We start from the raw sequence: 23945 nt of genomic DNA, 5'->3' as shown, positions 1-23945 counted from the left end.
ACCCGCTAATTAACAACTGAAGATTAATCAGTAGTTAACTCAGATGGATAATACTAGTAGCATACTAGCATCGAACTGATCAGCAACCATGGAAGTGGAACAAGGCCTAGCCTACAGGCACAATAATCTTGCAGACATACTTCATTGTGCACATGATCTAGGACTAAATATTGCATAAAAACGTAAGTCACAACTTCAGAAGTTCAGATCAGTTACTATCATGTTAGCAACTAGCAATTCATTTTAGATTCAAAAGTGTCGTAGATGAATGCACTGAGATAGGCGAAGAATACCACTGAACAATCAAACAACAGCAAGCCATTTGAAGCAATTCAGAACTAAACAAATACCGATTTCAGCTTATACCACAAACAGATGCAGGACACTCTATCTTAGTACTAATCAGCAACATGAGAACATCATCGAACTCGGCAAGAAGCTAGGCATGAATTGAGCACGTATTAGCAATTTAGTATGCATGATCACAGCACAAACTAACTAACTGGCCGGATCTGTCGATCAACGACGTTGCCAAAGCCTGTCGTCTCAAGGGAGAATCCAAACTGGAGGCGAGTACTTGGATCTCGGCTGGCCTCGCTCCGGGAAGCAGCGCTCGACCTGGCCCTGTGACTGGGAAGGTGATTTCGACCATTTGCCGTTGTCGCTGCAGCGGTACGGCAGCTTGGGTGCATCACCAATGGCGGCCTCGACGAAGCTCCGGTCATCCAAGAAGTAGACGCCCTCCATGCCGGCGTGCCCATCGGCCGCCTCGTAGGATCTGGAGCAGCCTCGTCCGACGAACAGCATCCGGCCTTCGAGCTTGTCCAGCTCGCTCCAGTAGTACTCATGAAACTGAAACGCGTCTTCTTCTTCTTCTTCTTCGCCATTGCTGAACTTCTCTTTCTGAAACACCCGGAACTCCGACGTCGGCAAATTCTGACAACGCCCGCTAGCTAGTCTGACCACCATGAGCAGACTCCCTCGGGATTCCACGAGGTAGCGAGCAAGGACCTGCTCCTCCTCCTCGCCACGGCGCCGGCGCTGGAAGCGCCACAGTATCCGCTCGGGATATTCATGGAAGATTGTTAGCTCTGGGCACACACGAATGTGTTCCTCTTCGGTGAGGAAAAGGAAGTCCTCATCGAGGTAGAGGAGGTCCTCCACTTGTTCCAGGGGAGAAAGCCACACCATCTGCTCTGCCTCTGAGAACAACCGATCGCCCATGTGCCAGAACGCGATTTGGTGGTGGGAGAGAAAGGAATTGATGATACCGGCGACGATGCATCCTTGCTCGGTTGGAGCGCGCGAGAGGGTGGCGGCGACGATGTCGACGTTCTCGGGATCAATCCAGTCGAAGTGGAAGATCGCGTTGGGGAGGTCGATGTACTCGAAGTTGTTGAGGTTGACGAGGACGTGGTCTTCACCTCGGGGTCCTTGGCCATCGACGGCGAGGAAGAGCCAGGCGCCGTCGTACGAACCGAAGCAGCGGGCGCGGCGCGCCGCGTGCGGGAGGAAGAAGGGGTGGGTGCGGCGCCAGCCGCTGAGGGCGCAGGAGAAGGTAAGCCCGTGCTCGCCGTCGACTTCCGGGAGGAGGAGCCACGGGAGCGCGGGCGGCGGCGCCGGCGCCGGGGGCTCGGTCTTCGTGAGCGCCACGCGCCAGGAGCGGCAGGCGCGGCTCATGTGGAGGCGGTCGACCTCGCACGGGATGCGGCGGACGATCTCGTACAGGAGGTCGTCGGAGAGGTGCGGCCATGGCCGCCGCGGAGACTGAGCAGCGCTCATTGGAGACGGGAGAGGGGAGGGAGTGGAGGTTGGCGACTCTGTGTCGGTGGCGAATTGAAAGGCGAATGGCACGAGATGAGAAGATGATGAGCAAACGAGGAAGACGATGCTACTGTATATATGTTGGTCGTTTTGATTCCATTTTGCTTCTGGAAGCCGCGTTGGAAGCGAGCTGCCAGGGAGAGCCGGGCCGGGGAGAGGCGGCGCTGCCGGGGAGGGGAGGTGCGGGGAGAGACAGGTGACGCCGGGGAAGAGACCGCCAGGGAGAGAGAGAGGAGGCACTGGAGAGATTGGGGAGATAGGGTGAGGAGATGAGGGGGTTGATGTTTATATATGTTTGTGATTTCTAGGGGGTATACTACAAATATTGGACTTATATATGAATAAAAATAATCTAAGGGCTTAAATGCAAAATGTGACTGACAGACAAGTACTGAATTGCAAAATAAGATGGAGATATGGCTTACACTATATGAGGCATATCCCTAGCTGAGTCCTTGATCACTTTTGCTCACGTGGATGGGGCGAGGGGGGCTCCCTGTATTGAGCATGCCCTTAACTATTTGCCACTTTTGCTTACGTAGCATGTCAGCGTGGCAAACTTGGATGAAAAACGGTGTGGGACCCACTCGTCAGTCTCTTCCTCCCATTCATCTCTCTCCCCGTGTTCGTGTCCCGCGCCAATGGCTACCGCCGCTATCCTGAGCCCATCCCGACGCGTCCATGGGCGTCGCAGCCATCCTAAGCCCATCATGACGCGCCTGAGAAACCTAGCACGCGTCGAGGCCTCTACTATCCCGACGAGCCCCGGGATCGAGCAGATCAGATGCTATCCCTCGGCGCTCCCGCGCCCATCGCCGCCTCCACACCATCCGCAACTATCAACATGCCACTACTATCCCGGCGAGCCCTCGGCAACTCAGTAGGTTGAGGTTGAGCATGCCGTGCTGCTGCTGCTCGGCCACGGCCTCGGCAACGCTGAACAACATGGCCTTGGCTGTCACGGAGGTGGAACAGATGGGCGCAACGGGGGACACGCGTGGCGCCGGGCCAGCGGGTCGGCGTTGCAGGGGGCGCACAACACCGCGGCGTCGGCCTTGCAAGTGACGGCGGCGGGCGCCATCTCACACAATCACACCCGCTCGTGCGCCGTCCGCACGTGGTACACCCCACCGCCGCGCGGTAGTACACAGTCCCCGGCGACGCCTCACACACCCCGCACTGCCGCCCGCCCACGCCCTAGCTCTGCGCCGTGTTCGACGCCGTCACGCTCACCGTCATAGCGGCGGCGGCGATGGCCAAGGATAGTGACATGGGCCCGACTAACGCCCACGCCCAGCTTGCCGCCTCCGTTCACAACGCCGGCAATGGTCGGCTGTGAGGCGGCGCCGACGATGTCCCTGCCGTCGGGGAGAGAGATGAAGGAAAGGAAGAGACTAACGAGTGGGTCCCACAACGTTTGTCACCTAAGTTTGTCACGTGGACAAAAGTGGTAAATAGTTAATAAACCATCTCTTTAGAGGGGCAAAATATTAAGTGTAAATCTAAAAAGGGCATTTAGATAATTGCCAAATCTAAAAGTGGCAAATAGTTAAATTCCCGGCTGCCAAGTGCCAACAACGGTTTCAAAAGATATGAATTTCTGGGCCGTTTCAAATCACTTATAAAACTGGGCAATGCCAGGATAAAAATGGTCACGGGAATTTCTAATTGACTGAGTGTGTTTTTGACCGTCGCTTCTAGCTATATATAATTTTTGTTTTCTTTAATTTTTTTCCTGTATCGTATTAATATTGACATTGAAAAGTTTTAATGATATGAGTAAAGTATATAGGAGGTCTTTAAACTTGTAGGGGGTGTGTCATCTAGATCCCTAAACAATCAAATTCCATATCTAAGTCTCAGAACTTGTCATAGTGTATTATCTATGTCTCAAATCACCATAACCTCTTCAGTATCCTACGTGGCGTTGATGTGGCATGCCACACGGACATGACATGGCATCATTTTTATTGACAAATGGAACCCATTTAAAATTTTTCCTTTTTCATTTTTCTTCTCTTTTTTTCCCTTTCTTCTCCTTTCTCTGTCACCCAAGCAGAAGAAAGGAAAAAAGAAGAAGAATGAAAAGAAAAAAAGAAAAAGAAAAAGGAAAGAAAAAAAAGAAAAGGACACGTCACGTCCATGTGACATGCCACATCAGCACTACGTAGATCCTAGAGGGGATGTGTCGATTTAGGACTAGATGACTTTGACAAGTTATGGGACCAAGATATACATTTTGAGAGTTTAGGGATCTATATGACACAACCCTACAAGTTCAAAGACCGCTAATGCATTTTACTCTAATGATAAATATGACCAATTACCAGTTAATCGAGCGTCGTTTCCGAATATATTGCTACCAATCCGGACCGTTTCCACCCCACACCCCACCAGGTATAGTATTTTTTTTATTTACCAACTACTCATCATATTTTTCTATCAACTAGTTCATATATGATATTATCTTATTTTCATTTGTGCAATATTTGACATCTATACAGATGAAATTCTCCAAAAAAAAACTCACTATTTTGATCCGTAATAAAGAATGTGTATATTTAGCTAGTTTCTTTTATCGTTTTAACATTCAAATAATTATGTCAAAACAATTATTAAAATACACGTGCTTCTTTTCCACGCTTATTAAAAGCATTCAAACAATTATCTAAAAACCTCACTATTAATAGAGAGATTCTTTTTCTCACTGCCCTCATCAATACAGCCATAATAGTATACTACTCTCACAGGAAAATGCAATGCTTTTCTTTGGGAAGGATAGTTTAAATATAAAATTAACAAGCAAAACACATGTGCATTGCAACAAGTGAAAACCAAAGATATTATCACTTGTGGCACTTAACGCATATGTAAAGTAGGGAAAAACTAAACTATCAACCTTAGTCAACAACTTAATAATTAAAAATTTCATATACATTCTATGTTTTAAAATTTTACGTAAATTTGTGCTCAAAATGTACAGGAGTAGGGTTTTATGAAACATTTAGACCATAAAACCTATGTTTATGTGTCACACGTTATAACACCAGTCGTTTTCTACAACTTTGTTGTTTTTTCGAAATTTAAATAAAAAAAAGGAGAAGACGAAACCCGAAGGTCATCCTCAGCAGTGGCGACCGGCGAGCGATGGTCATTGGTCACTGCTCCACCCTTTACTGCTAAATCGATTCCATGGGAAGAGTAACCCATCCGACCCTGTTTAATATCACTCCTTTGATCATCAGCGGCGGCGGTGTCTTCTTGCTCGGGGAAGGGCTGCGCCGCCACAGTTAGCCTATGGAGTCGCCGTGTGCGTGTGGGGAAGGAGAGGAAGAAAGGAAGGGAGAAGAATAGAGATGAGAAGCTGACATGTGGGTCTCACTGCTGAGTCAGCCGGTTGGACCGGGTCAAAACCCCATTTTAGTGAAACTGTCATCTAAAATCACTGAGGGTCATTTTGGTTTTAGAGGGAGTCAAAGTGAACTTAATCCATTCCGAGGCGTGCACGATACGGCTTGGGCCTAGAAGGCCCATGTAAGGAGGGCCTTTTTTGAGATGGATCCGAATCTCGAGAGGCTGCATGGGAGATGGCCAGATGGCCAGTTAGTATGGTGGGCCCACTTGTCAGCACGGAAGCCTCCAGCCCTCCCTCTCCGACTCCCATTCTCCCGTCCCCCAAATTCGCATCTCTACCCTCGCCGACGGCGGCCAAGCACCACCGCCGTCGTCCTCCGCCACCTCGCCGTCCTCTACCACGACGAGCCGGTGTCCGCCGTTGCCCTCCTCGAGTTCGACCCCGTTCATCTCATCCGTCGTCCTCCGCGAGATAACTCTCCATCGCTGAATCGGGCGATGTCGAAGCAGCTGGTGTCGCGGCTGCTGGGGATGTTCCGCTCGCGGACGCAGGTGCCAGGTGGGCGCCGACAAGTTCGGCAACCGCTACTTCACCCGCGTCGAGGAGGTCGACGGCGTCAGTACGTCTCCCTCCCCGCCCCCATCCCCTCCTTCAATCCACTCTCGTAGGCTACATCAATGGCGGCTCATTTCTTGGTTTGGTGTGTGTGGTTGCTTTTTCTCGATGGCTTTTTTGACCAGTGGAGGAGAAACGGTGGGTGGAGTTCAAGGGGAGCGACCAGGATCAGACCACTGTTCAAGGTTACCTCTCAGTCGATGAACTTCAACTTCTAGCTTGTGTAGAGAACCTGATATGATTACTGACTTTGCACTTTGTTTCTGCAGGCATGTGTGGTTTGTGAACCTTTGATTCTGATTTCCGAAGTATGAATCGACGTGCTTGGATTTTTCTGATAGTTGTGTCACACTTGTAGTTGAGTGGATTTGCTGGTTGAATGGACAAAGGAAGAAAGCTCCGACGCCAGAGGTGAGATTATGGCCATGCTCCACACATGATTTTCTGCAAATATTTTGAGCAGGCTATTGATGTACAGCATGTCTCCATTTATACTATGTAGGTGACATTTTGATTTCATCTGATTGTGATGTATCACTGCACTATTGTAGGAGTTGGCTGAGCTGGAAGCGAGGCGTGAACGTGTCAAGCAAAATATTGAATGTATGCATAACATGATTACAGATTATATCCTCTCTAATTCTTTTCTCCTTAACCCTACATTAATAATAAGAAGGTGTTCTTTACTTTTCTTGTTAAGCCTACATTAAGCAGCGCACAAGTTTTCTTTTGCTGATGTTGCGGTGGTGGTTACTGGTTGGCTTGTTTTACATATGTTGCTGATTTATGTTGTGGGATAATTGTAATGTTTGGGCTCAAGAATAATTCATAACATTTGTGTAATGCATATTGTTTGTTTGGTGACTATACATGAATTACTGTTACTTACCGTGTTTTAGAAAAACCAACTTAAATGCATCCAGCCATGCATCTTGGGATTGATGGCAAAATGCTTTATTGCCTTAACTTTCAGTTTATCTTTTAAAAAAAAGTTACTACAGTATGTTTACTCATGTGTAGCATTATAGGATACCTATTGGTTCTGTTAAGCTTACGTTCGGAAATGACTATGCTACATGCAACTTCCATTTAAAAAACAATGAAACTACACCATGTAATTTTGTCCTACTTCCCACCGATCTCACTTGTAGAATTATTACTGGTTAGTGGGAAAATGTAAATTACATACATATGCGCCATAATCATTCTGTTATTGTGTTCTTGAATGTTCATGGATTTTGCTCCACTAATATTTTAATCTGTTTCAATCCAGTACTCAAAAAAGAAAGAAGAAGAGGAAAAGAAGACCGGTGTCCGACCAGTCAAGACGGTTGGTATGTTCTTTCTGGATCTGCTTAAGAGTTGGGAAAACTTGACAATTTGCAACTCCTTATAGTGGCACTTGATCATTTGTGGGACTGGCAACAATCAAACCCCTGTTCTTACTTCCCCTCATTGTTTATCTGCAATTTTAGCTTTCTTTGGACTTTATGCATTTCAAGTTCTTTGTGTTCAAGGCTTAACTGATGTTACATATCTATCATGTCCCATGAACACCAACCAATGTGTTTCTGTTTGCAATTCCTACTTTCTAACTTCACCAACAGTTAAAACATTGGAAATAGAAAAACAATATTGGCATCATTCTTTTGTCTCTGCTCCTTAGCAACTACAGATTCTTAACTGTTGCTTTTGTCACTTTATAGTATGTATGTATTTTCATTTATTTTTCCTGGGGGTTCGCCCTTTTCTCTTGATGGTTTGAATAACGATATTCCTCCAAATATAGGGAAGTTTGAATCTCCAAATCTCAAAAGTTCTATTCCGGAGTTTCCTGATACTTCGCTAGATCAGAGAAAAGGTATATAATCTTATACTCCTGTTCCATTTCTGCATGTGATACAACTCCTTCAACATCCATGATAACATTTCAATCTCACTGTTTAGGACATGATGAGGTATCTAGATCAAAGGATGGAAGTGATACAGAGGATGCCACCGTAGATACTGACAGGTGCTTTCCAGTTCTCCAAAATATATACCGTTTGCTCTTGAACTAAATTCTTTTTGGAGGGTATTGTGACTTACTTCCCCATTTAGCATTGCTTTGCGGTCTTCTTATGTGAACATGATAATTGTTCTTGCAAGTAAAAAAAAACGAATCCACCTTGTTCTTGCAAGTAAAATATAATGAATCCACCAAATTAGCATTACTGTATGCCATCATGGATCTGCCAATGTCTTACAGATATCATTTCAGTGTTGCAGAATATAGAAGGCATGCTCCTTTTGACAACAGCAACTGTAGTTAATCTGGAGCTAAGACTGAAGGAACAATTTGATTATTATTAAGGCTATTCTCGTGTTTGTGTTCTTTCAGGTCTTCTGAACCGACAGGAACTGGTGCTACCTTCAAACCGGGGACATGGCAGCCACCAACATGAATGACAACGAACATATAATTCTAGCAGGTGAAATGGTGTTGCAGTCAGCATCAGCATTTTCCTTTGAGAGTGTACTATCTTCCAGTTATTTGATGAAGAAATGGAGATTTATTTTTACTGTGATTACCACTGTACACTCTAGGTGCTACATCAACAAATGCAGTTACCGGATGACAACAGATATACTTACCAATCTTATCAAATACATGATCATTCATGTGGCTGACTAATTTGTTTTGTTATTGAGAATTATGGAACACCATGAGTGAGCTGGTTCTGGAGGAGGCATGCAAATATTTTTGTGCTACATCTAAAAATCTGATATGTTGGGCTGAATTTGTTAACTGTGCGTGCCTTTTGGTCCGTTGGTTGAATGAGCTAAACTAACTGGTATGGCCTTTTCGGCCATTGTTGCGTGTGCTAAATTTCTTGACAAAGCAGATGTATCCTAATCCTGTCTCTAGTATGGGTTGTTGTTAGTAGAGTGGCTTTACTTGGCTCAACAGTATATTTCCCCCCTTTTTTTCCTAAAGAAAAGGTGACGCCATATCTGTGCTTGACTCAAGTCACATTTTTTGCCATTGCAAATCTTCTTTTGCCTAAGCTCTGAGTATAGTCAGAAAGGCACGCTCTCTGATTGGGTTGGCCGCCGGCGATGGATCTAATGTGAGATTTTCAGAAGCAGCTGTATCAGACACGGAGTGAGCCGGTTCTACAGAAGATGTGCAATTTTCTTTGTAACATCTAAAAGTTGATCGATTCAGTTTTCCAACGCAGAATCCACTACATTTCATTTCATGGTAAAAACAGAATTACGTAGCTTCAAATGGCAGAAACAAAATCTTCAGGAACACACATTTGATAGGCACAAATCAATCAGAAACAAAATCTTCAGGAACGCACATTTGACAGGCACAAAATCAAAATAGTGCTGCCTAGAAGTGTACTCAGTAAATTCTAGTAATACTGTTCATCACATATAGCACAGAGGAACCCCGAATCCTATCGATGTTCAGAGGAATCCCGAATACCAATATTTCCGATCAACTTTATTACAGTATTGCAGTAAGTGTTCCAATATTTCTCAAACACATCTGTACTACTTCCATTACTTCATACTACTGGTCTGTCAAATTTTTAACAGAAAGCTGAGGTAGCGAGGCCATCCAATGGCACGAACATGTGCTCATCTAGTTAACCTACTCTCACTATAGCCGAAAATTTGACAATATGGCCCTTTTTAAAAACTATTTGCAAATTTGGTCCCTGGCAAAAACTATCACCAGATCTGGACCCCGACCTCAGCGCCAAGGTCGATGGTGCTGAGGTTGAACACCTCAGCGCCAACCGCATCGGCGCTGAGTACTTGACGGCCATTTCCTTCGGTTTATGGCCGTCTGCTGACGTTTGGGGGGGGCTGAATCTCCGCGCCAAACAATTAGGCGCTGAGGGTGGCCAACTCAGCACCATAAGATTTGGCGCTGAGATTGCCTCCCGAGGGATGAGAGCACGCATCTCAGCGCCAAAGACCTTGGCGCTGAGGTTGTGCACCTCAGCGCCAGTTGCTCTGGCGCTGACATGTACAATCTCAGCGCCATTCTATTTGGCGCTGAGATCAAGCAGTGGCTGGCATAGCACAGCCAGCCACACAGAAATTGACAGCATCACACACATCACAAAATTGACAGCCACATAGTATTTAACACATCACAGCAACTGAACATCCATCAACCATCATCTAGAGTCCAACACATCCATCAACCATCACATCCATCTAGAGTTTGATATAAAGTCTAACGCTGCCTAGAGTGTTAAGTACAAAGTAATCCACTAGTGTCGACCCCTCCGGCCACTAGTGGAAGGTGTGTACCGGTCCACCGGTGCCCTCTTTCTCTGCGGGCGACCCTGGGAAGGCTGCGATGGCTGCGGGGCACCTGCAAGCTGAGATGACCCGATTTCTTCGGGTTGTTCCTCTTCCTCTTCATCACTCTGTCCATCTCCTTCTTCCCCTTCCTCATGTTCTTCCTCCCCTTCATCATGTTCTTCCTCCCCTTCTTCTTCAGCTCTTTGTTGACTTGTTTCTCCGGCCTGTGTCCGTGTTAGTCTTGGTTGTGGGTCGACTGCGTCTGTGGACCTACAACCAAGTCTTGCCGCTAACATCCGACTTCGTTGTTTTAGCCTCTGCAAGAACAAAACAAATTAGTTAGAGGCAAGTGAAATGATTCATGGATTGAACTAATTGGTTAATTACCTGAAGTGCGCTCCGAAGTATCCCAACTTCATTCTCTGACCCAGCAGGTGTGCCAAGGGCAACACCCGCGTCGTTCACGGACCTCATCAGCTCACGTGCCTGCAAGTGGATTTAATATTGTGAGAACATGTAGGTGTATGTGAAATGAACAACTCTGAGCCTTAATACTTACCACTCGGTCACGTACAGGCCCGTACTCGACCGTCGCCCCTGCTCGAGTGTAGGCGTCATACTCGTTCATCTCCTCAACATCCTCGGGATCTGTAGCTATGTCAGCTAGAGTCCATGCCGGCCGAAGGAAAAGGCGGTAGTTCCTCAGGAGCCAAGCTAGGTACTCGTCGAAGTATGTCTTGTTGTGCTCCACTCCGTGAGGCACTACGTTAGCTGCTGTGTTGTCCCACCGCTCAATAAGATGGAGATGATGAGCATGCCAGTCCGTAATCTTCTTGTTCTTCCTGCGGTCCAACCTACAGTCATTCAACAAAACAAATAATTTGGTTAGAACTTGAGTAACCAATGCCGAAGAGAAAGTTTGAAAATGATATGCACAATGCAAATCTTACTTGTGGAGGTCGAGCCCCGTCGGGAATGGTTCTGGTATGGGTTGACGCAAGCCGAACTGCCTTAGCACGCGATGAATGAGCTGCCACTCAACGACGTAGAAGCAAATCAAGGGGCACCTGAGAAACTTCATATCCTCCGGTATGTAGCACATGGCGTTGATGTCGATCCCTATGTGCTCATACGGCTGCCACACCACCTGGTTTCACAAAAAGAACATGTTAGGCCACTGTTAGAAAATAACAAGTACATCAGAAAAAATTAATTAGTAACTCACGTGCTGAGGCTGGAGGCAATCCATCTCATTTGTGTAGTGGTAGTAGGCCTCATTTTTGCGCCCTACTACTGGCTGTGGGACAAGCTCCCAAAGAAAAGCAACCGTGGGACGCCTCTCCTCCTGCTGCCATGGCCACTGAGGGTGGTTGTGCCACATCGGTCGTCCAACGGGAAGCCTAATCCACATCCAAATCTGCGAGACAATGTTCACAAGTACAAGTTAGTAACGTATCGATATGATGGTGGAATGTACAAAAAAAATAAAAGAAATCGAACCTGTAGCAACCACACACAGCCTGCTAGGTTAGAGGTGTTAGAAAGACGCTGGCAGGCATCACACAACTGCCTGTACAAGCAAGCTAGGGCTGCCGAACCCCAACTGTACTGCCCTGCCTCTGTCCAATCCCCTAGAAGACGAAGCCACATCCAGGAAGCCATGTCACCACCTGAATCAGGAAACAACACACTGCCGAAGTAGTAGAGCACGTATGCCCTGCAGTAACGATCGACCGTCAAGTCGTCAGCGTCCTGCGGGCAGTGACTGAAGGTGGTGCACAACCACTGGAGGGGAACTCCAGAAGTCTTCGTAAGCCTCTGACCGGCAGGGGCTTCCGGAGGCTAGACTCCAAGGTAGTTGGCCACCGTCAGCCGCCAGTTACCCGAGCTCGTGTCACCGGTGACCGCTCTCCCCTGGATGGGGAGAGCCAGGATTATGGCGACATCCTCGAGTGTCACCGTCAGCTCGCCACAAGGAAGGTGGAAGGTGTGTGTCTCCAGTCGCCACCGGTCGATGAGCGCTGTGAGTGCTGGCCCGTTGTAAACAAGCATTGGCCTCTGAGCCATGGTGATGAACGGCGTGAGCTTGGCGGCCCCTAGTCGAGGGATGTAGCGGTTGTCGAAGGGCATATGCCCTGCCAAGTGCCCTCGAATCCGCAACGGCTTCAGACCCTGTGCACAAAACAACAATTGAACAAATGAGATTCATCGAACAATTGAACAAGTGAATAATAAGCAATTAATAGTATATTACCCCTCCCTCCGCTATCCTGCGAGCTCGGTGCCTCTCCTCGTACTGCGGCTCCAAAGCTAGGGCCTGCGCCATCCTGCATATGGAAAAAAGAAGTTAGAAACATGTAAATATAAGTGAAATAGTAAAAGTAAGCAAATTGTGAATTTAACTGAAATTATTGACATGCAAATATGAATGATGCAATGAAACAAAAGCAAACTGTGCATTCTAACCACCTGTGTACTAGGACCTTCTCCCCCTCTACAAGTGCGTCGTCGTTTTCTGGGCCGATCCTTAGACTTGTCGCGCTTAGGGCATGTAGTCTTCTTATGACTTACTTTGTGGCATATGGAACACCTATTAGGCACTACACGCTCAGAATTGCCATCATTCGGCTTCTGTGACCAACCAAGACCGATCCCCTTGTATCCCCTATCCATGTCATTGATGAACCTTTTAGTTCTTCTTCTGCCAGGAGTAACAATCATCTTTGACAAGTCTGGTACAAACACCTCACCGTCGTAACTTGGCCATTGAGTTGGATCTAGATATGGCTCGAACCTAGGGGAGTATGTACGTTGCAAAGCTACGTTAGAAGCTTCAAAGCATATCCTAGGGGGCGCCTCTGCATCCATACGTCTTAGCCTACAAACAGTGAACATGTGGGAGCATGGCATGTGGTGCAATTCCGGATATTGGCATGTACAAGTGTTGGCTGTCGCAACCACCGTATAATGTCGGCCACCCCATTGCACTCCACCTTCTGTAACTCCACCTTGCTCAGTCACTTCGTACTTCGCTGTAGGGAAGTCGAAGCAAGTCGTACGTTGGCCCAGAGTACGTGCTTTCTGTATGTCAAGCTCCTTCTTAATTCTTTTCGGCCACTTCTCACGCTTTTGTAATGCAGCTGTCACGAACTTATGCCTATCAACAAACCACGTATTGCACTTGCTGAACGTGTATGCCACGATGGCTGTTACTGGTAGCCTACGAATGCCTCTGAGCACATTGTTGAAACTCTCTGCCATGTTGCTCGTCATGAAGCCGAATCTACGACCTCCAGGATCACAGGACCGTGCCCACTTGTGCCTCTGTGGCATAATGTCTAGAAGCCACTTCTTTGGTCGAGGCTCAAGGAAATCAATGAGGTGCTTCACCTCCTTCTTGAACTCAGACTTCTCATTTATTTGACAAATGCGCTCTAGATCCTTCATCTGAATTTGAGTTGCACCAGCGCTGTAGAAGTTAGCACACAAGTGACGCATACACCATCTGTGATGTATTGGACGGTGACCTGGGATGACATTGTTGATTGACCGTAGGATGCCTTGGTGTCTATCTGAGATGATGCACACTTCTCTCTTGGGTCCTATCAAGCATCTCCTAATCATACTGATGAACCACTCCCAGTTGTAGTTATTCTCCCTCTCTACCAGAGCAAAGGCTAAGGGGACTAGTTGCAAACCCGCATCAGAACCAATTGCTGTCAGCAAAGTACCTTGAAATTTCCCTGTCAAGAAGGTATCGTCAATTGCTATCACTGGACGCATGTGGTTGAAGGCCTCCACACACTGCCCAAAGATCCATGCGGCACGCCCAAATACACGTCTCATTACCCCATCAACTGGCCTCGACCTCTCTGGGTGAGGCTCAACAACATAATGCATTGTGGGGTTCTTAGCCTTAATAGCATTTAGAAGCATTGGGATCCGAACATATGCCTCATCCCAATCTCCCCATATGTTGTTCATGGCCACCTGCTTTGCACGCCAAGCTTTACCGTACGAAGGACGATAGTGCCATATGGCCTCCACAGCCTCAACTATAGCAGCAGGAGTCAATGTCGGCTCAGCTCGGACAAATGGTTGCAACCTATTACCGATGAACTTAGAAGTTAGTTGCAAGTGCTTGCCCGAAGCCTCAGCACTACAACATGTGTGCTCTTTGCCTACACCGGTAACTCTCCACCTCCCATCCTTAGTCTTCCTTGCACGAACCTGTCATTCGCATGATTCTTCGATGCAGGCCACCGTATACTTTTTAGAAGCGTTGGAGTGCTTCACATGGAATGGACGATGCACACTGATCGAGTAACTCTGCAGCCATATCTGTAATAGCTCAAGAGATTTAAATTCCAAACCCTTCTTTGGCTCCTCACCCATTGCATCGATGATGCCATTGTATGTTACTCCTCCATCAACAACTGCTAGCTCAGAATTGCTAACATCCTCGAACTGAACAACCTCTGGATTGCGTCCAACTAATTTCTCAAACACCTCCCTTTCTTCCTGAGACATCTTGGCTACTGGATGATCGTCATCTGAGTCTACGGCATACTCAACCTCATATCCCTCCTCCTCATGTGTGTCATCATACTCCTCTGAATGTTCGTGCAGCAAATCAACACTCAATCCATTCATCAATAAAGTCTCCTCACACTCCCTCCGAGTATATATTTTGTCTCGAAAACAAAACCGCACCAAGGATGCTAATTGAGCATCCGTTGTACGCTCTTCTCCACCTCCCCCCATTGATCCATCTGCCACTTCATTATCATCATCAACATGATTTCCAACTATCGGAACTGCCTGACTCCTTGCCTCATTCACCTCTATTGCTTCCTCCTTATGCAATTCCACATTTATCTCCACCCCTTCTGATTCAAGCCTGCTTGACTTATTAGCCTCAACTGCTTCCTCCTTCTGCAACTCCACATTTATCTCCACCCTTTCAGATTCATGACTCCTTCTCTCATTCGCATCAGCTGCTTCCTTCTTTTGCATGTTAACATCAACCCCCATCCCTTGAGATTCTATGACTTCCTCAACTGTCAAAGACTTAACCGACTGACTTTTCATATCTCCTTCATCATCAAATGCTTCATAGTTTGGTTCATCATAAAACAGTGTGCGATTGAGGTCAAAAGAATCATCTCTACAGTCAGTACGATCAAGCTTCGAAGCAACCACTTCAAGCGACTTGAATTAGGAGCCCAACACTATATCCACATATGTGTTCCACTCCAACTCCCCATTCAAATCTAGCATGTACTTATGTGAAATGGGTCCTGCTCCAACATCATATCTACCTTGTATAGCTATAGACTGATTGCTCCACCCCAGCACATCTTTTGTACGACAAACTAACTCCTCAAAACTAGGTTTTCCACCAAATATAAGTTGCTTAACACTCATCCCCTCGAAATTGCTACCACTGTTACTTTGCTCTACCACCGAACCACCATAGTGCAATCGTACTAATCTATCCATCTACAACATTAACCGACATATTAGCATATTGCATTTTTTAAAAACTTGAATTTGCAATAAAAAAAATCTAACCTACAACTATGTCCCCCAACGAAATTGTCCATAAATATCTAAACATACACAAACTTCCATTGGTAACGATCCATCCTAAATTTGAACTCTCGCATTGTGATGAAAACTTAAAAAAAAAGAAGTGTTCTTCCCTAAGTGCCAAAAATCTCCACTAAAAATTAGGGTTCTATGAGCATCTAACCATTGCATCACCAACAACAACCACAACCACAGAGTAGAGAACCAACTAATTAGGGAAAATAACCCCAAATCACTATTCTAGGGTTCATCCATCAATGAGCAAATCCAAGCAAAAAAATGCGAAATGACGAGAGGATTCGGAGGAGAATACCTTGCCACTATGTCCTCCAACAATTTCCCCTCCAAAATGCGACGATTTAGTGGGGATTTTTTCGATTTTTTGGAGGGGAGGAGAGAGATAGTTCGGCGCCGCCGCGCCTCAGCCGACAGCCACTGAGGAAGAAAGAAGGCTCGGGCTGCTGGGCGCGGCTTGGCCAAGGGTTATAGGACCTCAGCGCCAGACCCGATGGCGCTGAGGTCCCGAAGTTCAGCGCCAAGTCGGTCGGCGCTGACATTGCGCCGTTCGCCTTAGGGCCGTCAAGTACTCAGCGCCGATGCGGTTGGCACTGAGGTGTTCAACCTCAGCACCATCGACCTTAGCGCTGAGGTCAGGGTCCAGATCTGGTGATAGTTTTTGCCAGGGACCAAATTTACAAATAGTTTCCAAAAAGGGCCAAATTGTCAAATTTGCGGCTCACTATAGTCACCCCTCGAATACGAGTACCATCCCACTAATCACACGAACCCGACCTATCCTCAAGAAGATGCGATGTCTACGCTGTTTCCACCCCCATGTCGTCAGTTTTTGCCCCCGAAGTGAAGTAGTAGCAACTAACAACTCACCCCATTCCATCGAAGTTGGGCTTGGAGATCCGCCCATCCCAAACATCAAGGACTTGGCGCTTCGCCTGCCGCATGAACTGGAGCAGTTTGGCCTCTCATTCCATCGAAGTTGGGCCCGGAGATCCGCGCATCCCAAACATCAAGGATTTGGCGCTTCGCCTGCTGCATGAACTGGAGCAGTTTGGCCTTGGATAGCGGAGGGTGCTGCACCGGGACGTCGTCGAACAGCACCGAGGGGATCGGACCCTCCGTGATCATGGAGGTGGCGAGGCCGAGGAGGAGCTCGCCCAGCCCCCGCACCTTGTCCTCGACGATGCCGCCGCCGAGCTGCTTGTGGAGGAGAGCGTTGCCGGCGTGCTGCAGGCTTGTGACGCGCAGGAGCTCGTCCCCGGCAAAGTGATAGGCCCCGTCGTCGTCTTCGTCGGCGTCGTCGAGTACGCAGGCGGTGAGGCGGAGGCGGACGGACTCGAGGCTGATCGGGGAGCCGGGAGCGGGAGGTGGGTGCTGCGCGGTGGTGAAGGCGCGAATCAGGTAGTCCAGGCTCTCGGCGGCGGCCGCGATGTCCCGATGAACGGCGATCAGGAGCTCCAGCTTCGGCATGTCCCGAATCTCCCACTTCTTCTCGCCACCGAGCTGACGCGAGAGGATGGCGTGGACGGCGCGAGCCTGCCTGATGCCGCCGTGCAGCGCCACCACCTTGGCCTTGAACCCCACGTGATGGCCATACATGTCGACCACACGGCGCGCATCCTGGAGAGACCTGACATGGCCGGCTTTCCTGCGGCCGCGGCCTCGGGGATCCCTCGCCATTGCTCTCGATACTCACGCTCGCTCGGTCGCTTCTCACGTGGTGGATTGATTGGCCTTTGGGGACCTGATGCGAGGCGGGTGTGCGAGCGATTTGCGAGGCCAATGACTAGCAATTTATAGGTGAATCGACGCCGGCGGCGGATTGCTTCTGGAAGGTTCAGGCGCAGCGCATGTGGGTGACGCGGGGAGGCATTACTCTGGATAAGTTTCTTGCTAGGCAAGCAACCCGCTATTCTCACCCGCGGCGAGCTCATTTGGAGAGAGAGAGAGAGAGAGAGAGAGAGGGGGGGGGGGGGAGAGAGGGAGGGGGGAACCGCCATTACTTGCCGGAGGTTGAAGAAGCAGCCTTGGCCGTCGGATCACGATCTAACGGCCCAAGATATTAGTCATGTGACTTTCTTTTTTTTCTTGGAACTGATAGTCACCTGACGTTTAGCGATATGGAAGAAGCAATGCAGGAATCAATCTGTGCTGTAAGTTTTAGTTGTATAACAGTAGTACTACTACAACCAATGTAATTCTCTCATGATTTTATTCATGCGTTGGGCCGGTGGTACTAACGGAAAAATAGTTAGTACTTCGTACACAATTAATTAAATTTAGTTATTACAAATTTGATAGATAAATATATTTAATATATTTAAAAAAAATTTATATAATTTTTTGGCACAAAATATAGTTTCAAAAATATGCTAACGAAAATCGAGAAAAAATCTGAATCAAAAGAAAAAAAAAAGCCCATATACCAACGGGGTGGACATTCCGGACTGAAATCATTTCATATATTTTGATCGAAATTTTTATTTTTTCATGAATTTTGATAATATTTATTTAAATTTAACTAAATTTTGTTTCGAATTTCGGAATTTTCAAACCGAAATTTTTGAATTTTCGTCATATCAGCACCTCCAGGTACAGACACCGAAAACGAAAAGTCGAACACTGTATACCAGTCGCGACTAGTAAATGACCTGTAGTATAATGCATCGCTCTTAACAATATACTGGAGTATAGGAGTAGCTAATACGACATAAACCAAACAAAATTAAGCTAAATATATAATCGATCTGTGCGACGTGCCAAGGTAGTACTAGTGCAGTGCGCATGTTGCGAGTTGCGACTTGGGAGTGGTGATGACCAGAGCAGGATGCGCCCGCTCGGTCGGTCGTCCCCGCGGCTATGCATGCCAGGTAGGCAGGCGGGTACGGGGTTTTTAACTATTTGCCACTGTTACGGAGTGCCATTATTAAAATATCATTTTTCTAAATTTTTTTACACAAACACCACATAAGAGAGAGAGAGAGGGGTATTTTTCCTATCTAAAGTGTCATACCAGTAAGAGTGACTTGAAATGACCTTTTTACCCCTAATTTGAGAAATATCAGAAATTATATACAAACATATATAATAAAATATTATTTATTATATCTCAAAAAAGAGTTATCGCGGGCAAATATACGTCGAACAAGCTCACCATAATTTAATAATAGATTCAACATATGGTGAACTTGTTCAACATATATTTATCCGTGATAACTTTTTAATATAATATAGTACATACTTACTAGGTTGAATCTATTATTAAATTGTGGTGAACTTATTCAATGTATGTCTGCCCGTGATAACTCTTTTTAAAGATATAATAAACATTATTTTCTTATATATGTTCGTATATATTCTCTCATATTTCTCAAACTAGGGGTAGAAAGGTCATTTCAAGTCTCCCTTGCTGACATGGCACTCTAGCTACGAAAAATATCTCTCTCATGTGGTGTTTATGTAAAAAAATTTAGAAGAGTGATATTTCAATAGTGGTATTCCATAAGAGTGGCAAATAGTTAAAAACTCCGGCGGGTGCGGGTGTCATCGTGGCATTGCTCATCGCCGCCACGCACGACGCTCCGGGCTCCGGGTTGTCCCGAGAAAATTAGGATTATACTATCGTAAAAGAGTGGTTTCGTTGGAATGCTATCCCTTCAAACTGATTCACTGAAATGCTATTCTAAATTGGAGGTGTTCACTTAAATTGTTATTTTCATTCCTTTAGATAAATAGAAATATTTTTCCTCAATTATAACTTTTTCCCGAACCAAAATACCCCTGATACGGGCCCACCTATCATACTCCCTCCACTCTCTCCTCTTCCTCTCTCTCTCGGGAGCGCCGGTGGCCGGCGGCGAGCAGTGGCCGGCGGCGCCGCGTTGCTGTCCCTCTCTCTCTCCCCCTCCCCGCTCGCCGCCCTCCGCCCGCCCCGTCCGACCGCCTCCTTCTCTCCGCCACGACGCGCCGCCACCATCGTAGCCGTGCGCGCGGCCGCAGCGTCCAACTCCCCGCCTTCTTCTGGGCATCGCCATGGGGATCACCATGGGACACTCATCATGCTCTACGACAGCGCCGTTGAAGCTCAGTGTCGGCCTGTACGACAGCGCCGGCGACTCGCCGCCGGCGTACGACGGCGCGGCGCTCGGCGGCTGCGATGGCGCGCGGAGGCGCCGCTGCTCGTGGTACAGCACCTGCACAACCGTCTGCACCGGCAGGCGGTCGTTCTGCGCCGCGTGCGCGCACGCCTCGCGCGACAGCTTCTGGCAGTCCATCGCCCTGCAGGCCTCTCGCCCTCGCCCACGGAGAAATTCGGATGAGCCTATGGCATCAATCCACATAAGCATTTAGTGGAGTGATTAACGAAGGATTTAGCCATTTTTTAGTGATCGATATGAATGGCAGCTTCTAACCTTCAAGTAGATGTCGATGGCGCGGTACATGCCGTCCTCGTTGAACCTGGCGTGCTACGGGATGAGCTCAGCGAGGGCGGTGAACTAGTCAATGGACAGGTTCTCGTCGGAGGCGATCTTGGCGAGGTAGTTCTCCATGAGCCTGCCGACCTGGGCGACGTCGTTGTGCGGCCGCGACGCTGCCGAGCTGAAGTCGTCGTCGGTGGTGCAGTCCAGCCGTGGCGGCACCGCCGGCGCATCGCCCTCGTGGTCGAGGTAGCCGGCCAGGATCCTCTGCACGGCGTCGATGTCGTAGGCCGTTGTGGCTGCGGCGTCGGGCGAGGAGGACAGGATGAGGAGGTCGTCGAGCACGGCCTAGCCGAGCTGCGCCGCCATCCGCTTCTCGAGGTCGAGCCGGCACGCCAGCGACGGCGACGCGGCGCCGGCCACTGCTCGCCTCCCGCCACCGGCGCTCCCTCGATAGAGGGGAGGAGGAGAAGGAGAGAGTGGAGGGTATGACATGTGGGCTCATATCAGGGGTATTTTAGTAAAAAAAAAGTTAAAATTGAGGAAAAACATTTCTATTTATCTAAAATAGCGAAAATAGTATTTTGGTGAACACCTTCAGTTTAAGATAGCATTTTAGTGAATCAGTTTTAAGGGATATAGCATTCCAACGAAACCACTCTTTTGCGATAGTATAATCTCAATTTTCTCGGTCGTCCCCGCGACAGATTTGATGTGGCAGGTTGGTCAGCAGGTCTAGCCTAGGCTGAGCACGCGAAACAACAACAAACGTGCAGACTTGCAAGGACGCAGCATATGCCGGCTCGATGTACACGGTGTGTGTTTTGTGTTGTGTATAGCGGGGTTCCATTCATTGCTGGCTGTGCCCAACTCCAATGTTATACTGCTTACATCAAGGGCGTACAGTATGGCTTATCGTTCAGCTTATTCTTGTTTTATCCCTAAGATTTATTAGCATATAAAAACTAATCTATTATATAATTAAAGTAATAGAAAAATGAGGCTCTACGTTCACTCTCACGGCTTAGAAATTCTCATATTAATCGGAGAAAATGAAAAACAGAGTCCTTATAGAAATACAATTTAGAAATAGTTAAAATTCGGAATTAAAAAAATAAGGAATATTGGAAGAGGACTAGAGTCTATACAGAAATACAATTAAGAAATAATAGAAATTCAGAATTAAAAATAAGGAATATTAGAAATAAAATATAGAGTCCATATAGAAATACAATTAATAAATAATAGAAATTCAGAATTAAAAAATAAGGAATATTATAAGTAGAGTATAGAGTCCATATACAAATACAATTTAGAAATAATAGAAATTCAGAATTAAAAACTAAGAAATATTAGAAGTAGAGTATAGAGTCCATATAGAAATACAATTAAGAAATAATAAAAATTCGGAATTAAAAAATAAGGAATATTGAAGTAGGGTACAGAGTCCAAATAGAAATACAATTTAGAAATAATAGAAATTCGGAATTGAAAAATAAGGAATATTGAAGTAGAGTATAGAGTCTATATAGAAATACAATTAAGAAATAATAGAAATTCGGAATTAAAAAATAAGGAATATTGAAGTGGAGTATAGAGTCCATATAGAAATATAATTAAGAAATAATAGAAATTTAGAACTAAAAATAAGGAATATTACAAGTAAAGCATAGAGTCCATATAGGAATTTACAACTAAATAAAATTTGAAATAAACATAATAAAATTAAAAGTAGGGTTTAGAGTTCGTATAAAAATACAATTTACAAATAACTAAAATTCAAAATTTTAAAAAAAAACATGGGAAGAAGAGTCTAAGGTCAATATAGAAATGAGATTCGAAATTAAAAATTAACCAATATTGAAAGATGAGTTTAGAGTCCACCTAGAAATACAATTAGAAATAAGAAAAATTCAGAATTAAAAATAAATAATATTGGAAGAAGAGCCTAGAGTCTATATAGAAATATAATTTACAGATAACGAAAATTTAGAATTAAAAAAAGAAATATTAAAAGACGAGTCTAGAGTCCATATAGGAATATAATTTACAAATAACTAAAATTTGATATTAAAAATAATTAATAACTTACACGTATATAAAATACAATATGAATATTACATATTAGTAGTTTCGTAAAGTTAGTACATAATTTAAAATTATGTTGTCATTTTAATATATTTGAATAATACATTGAGAAAACATATATGCTATTATATGAGAGAAAATATAATGATGCTAGCCGCGCAATCTGCACGGGCCACCATGCTAGTTTATATAAACATATATATACACCTTTTAGCGATGTAAAAGCAAATAATATAAATAAATTGCAATGAGAAAACTACAAAATTAAATCAAATCTAAAGTTTAAATTTAAATTTTTGGCTTACATGTCTAAGTCAAAGTAAGCATTAACGAAAAGACAAGATTAGAGGGAATTTTTTACCATGAGCTAGTAGCAAAAATACTGTCGCGCCGATGTACCATGATGAGTTGTTGCGCCGACGTACCATGATCAGTGTTGGCTGGGAAGCTGCCCATGTAGCTCCTAATCTTAATTACTTAAAAATTACTAATACTAGCAAAAATGACCGTGCGTTACAACGGGTAAAATTTGTTATTAATAATATACGTTTTTCATGCATAATCATGTCAATGACAATATTTCTTTTTTAATGAGCGGCTTTTTGTATAAAAGTGTTTTTTTTCTTGCGCGATTTTCTCAATCCATTTTTCAGAAATGGCGCATTTCTTTATAACAAATTTTTCCTAGCATGTTTTATTTTTGCTCATTTTACTGACGAAGAAAACCATATTTTTCTCCCTTTCTTGCTTTTCTTTTCTCGTGTGTTTTTTTTTTTGCCTATTTTCTCGCACGTTTTTTTCTTGCTATTTTCGAATGTTCTTTTTTACTTTTTTTTTCAATACAGTAGAATGTATGACGAAATAAAGCCATGTAGTAGATGGCAAAAAATCGATGATCCTATCCGACTCAAGCGTCCATCAATTTAGCTTTTTTCTAATAGTTTTTTCAGAGCGATTTATTTTTTAGTAGACGGTGTTTTTTTTCGCGCGGTTTTTTAAAACCAAACTTTTAGAAATGGCGTGTTTTTTCTGACAGTTTTTTCCTCGCATGTTGTTTTTAAAATATTTTTACCGACGATGGAAATAAATTTTATTGCGCATTTTTTTATTGAAGATGGAAGACCTTTTTAGCGTGTTTTTTTGCGGTTTTTTCTGACTTTTGCCTCACGGGTTTTTTTTTGAACCGTTTTTATTTTCTCATTCATTTTCTCTTTTTAAATAGTTAGATTAGATTAGAGATAGAGAAGAGATATATACTGGTTAGAACTCGGATTTTGTTTCGCCCTTTCTATTTTTTTCTCGTGTGCATTTTTTATTTTATACGAAACATTTTTTTCGCCACTTTCTTAGGGAATCGGACGAATTTTTTAGATTTTTTTTTGCCTTTATAGGAATCAGATTTTTTTTCCTTTTTAAAGGAATTAGATCTAGCTTTTTTTTTCACCACTTTTTTTTTGCCTTTTCTATGAATCAATTTTTTTTCCATTCGGATCTACAGTTTTTTCGCCACTTAGGGGAAAAATACTTTTATTCTTGTTGTTTTTCTTTATTTTCTTTTTTGTACGGCTTTCCTTTTTCTTTTTATGCACCTTTCTGCCTTTGTTATCTCTCTTTTATTATTTTTTTTAACAAAAACGACCTCAAGTACCTTATTGCAAGATTATAGGGACTCAAATATAAATATAAAAATTACAGGGACTCAAATGCAAAAAGTACAAACCCAAAAATTA

The 23945-nt window shown here is 45.1% G+C and overlaps 1 protein-coding gene and 3 pseudogenes across 1 annotated transcript; 1 reads left to right on the top strand and 3 right to left on the bottom strand.

Moving 5' to 3' along the window:
* Positions 1-321: 321 nt before the first annotated feature.
* LOC107280851 (uncharacterized) lies at positions 322-2078 on the bottom strand. The gene has a single exon (XM_015782405.3). The coding sequence runs from the start codon at positions 1780-1782 to the stop codon at positions 547-549; it is 1236 nt and encodes a 411-aa protein (XP_015637891.1). The 5' UTR covers positions 1783-2078; the 3' UTR covers positions 322-546.
* A 3387-nt stretch (positions 2079-5465) lies between these two features.
* Positions 5466-8582, top strand: LOC4339456 (uncharacterized; annotated as a pseudogene).
* A 1486-nt stretch (positions 8583-10068) lies between these two features.
* Positions 10069-15613, bottom strand: LOC136356695 (uncharacterized; annotated as a pseudogene).
* Positions 15614-18708: 3095 nt separating this feature from the next.
* Positions 18709-20622, bottom strand: LOC107280998 (BTB/POZ domain-containing protein SR1IP1-like; annotated as a pseudogene).
* Positions 20623-23945: the final 3323 nt, after the last annotated feature.

Source organism: Oryza sativa, chromosome 5 (genome assembly GCF_034140825.1).
Source record: "Oryza sativa Japonica Group chromosome 5, ASM3414082v1".
Classification (NCBI taxonomy): domain Eukaryota; kingdom Viridiplantae; phylum Streptophyta; class Magnoliopsida; order Poales; family Poaceae; genus Oryza; species Oryza sativa.
The sequence above is the reverse complement of the archived record's forward strand: the minus strand, read 5'-3'. Positions and strand labels throughout refer to the sequence as shown.

Bases quoted from the DNA above. Each gene is read 5' to 3' on its own strand.
- LOC107280851 (XM_015782405.3), bottom strand. From the start codon at position 1,782: ATGAGCGCTGCTCAGTCTCCGCGGCGGCCATGGCCGCACCTCTCCGAC.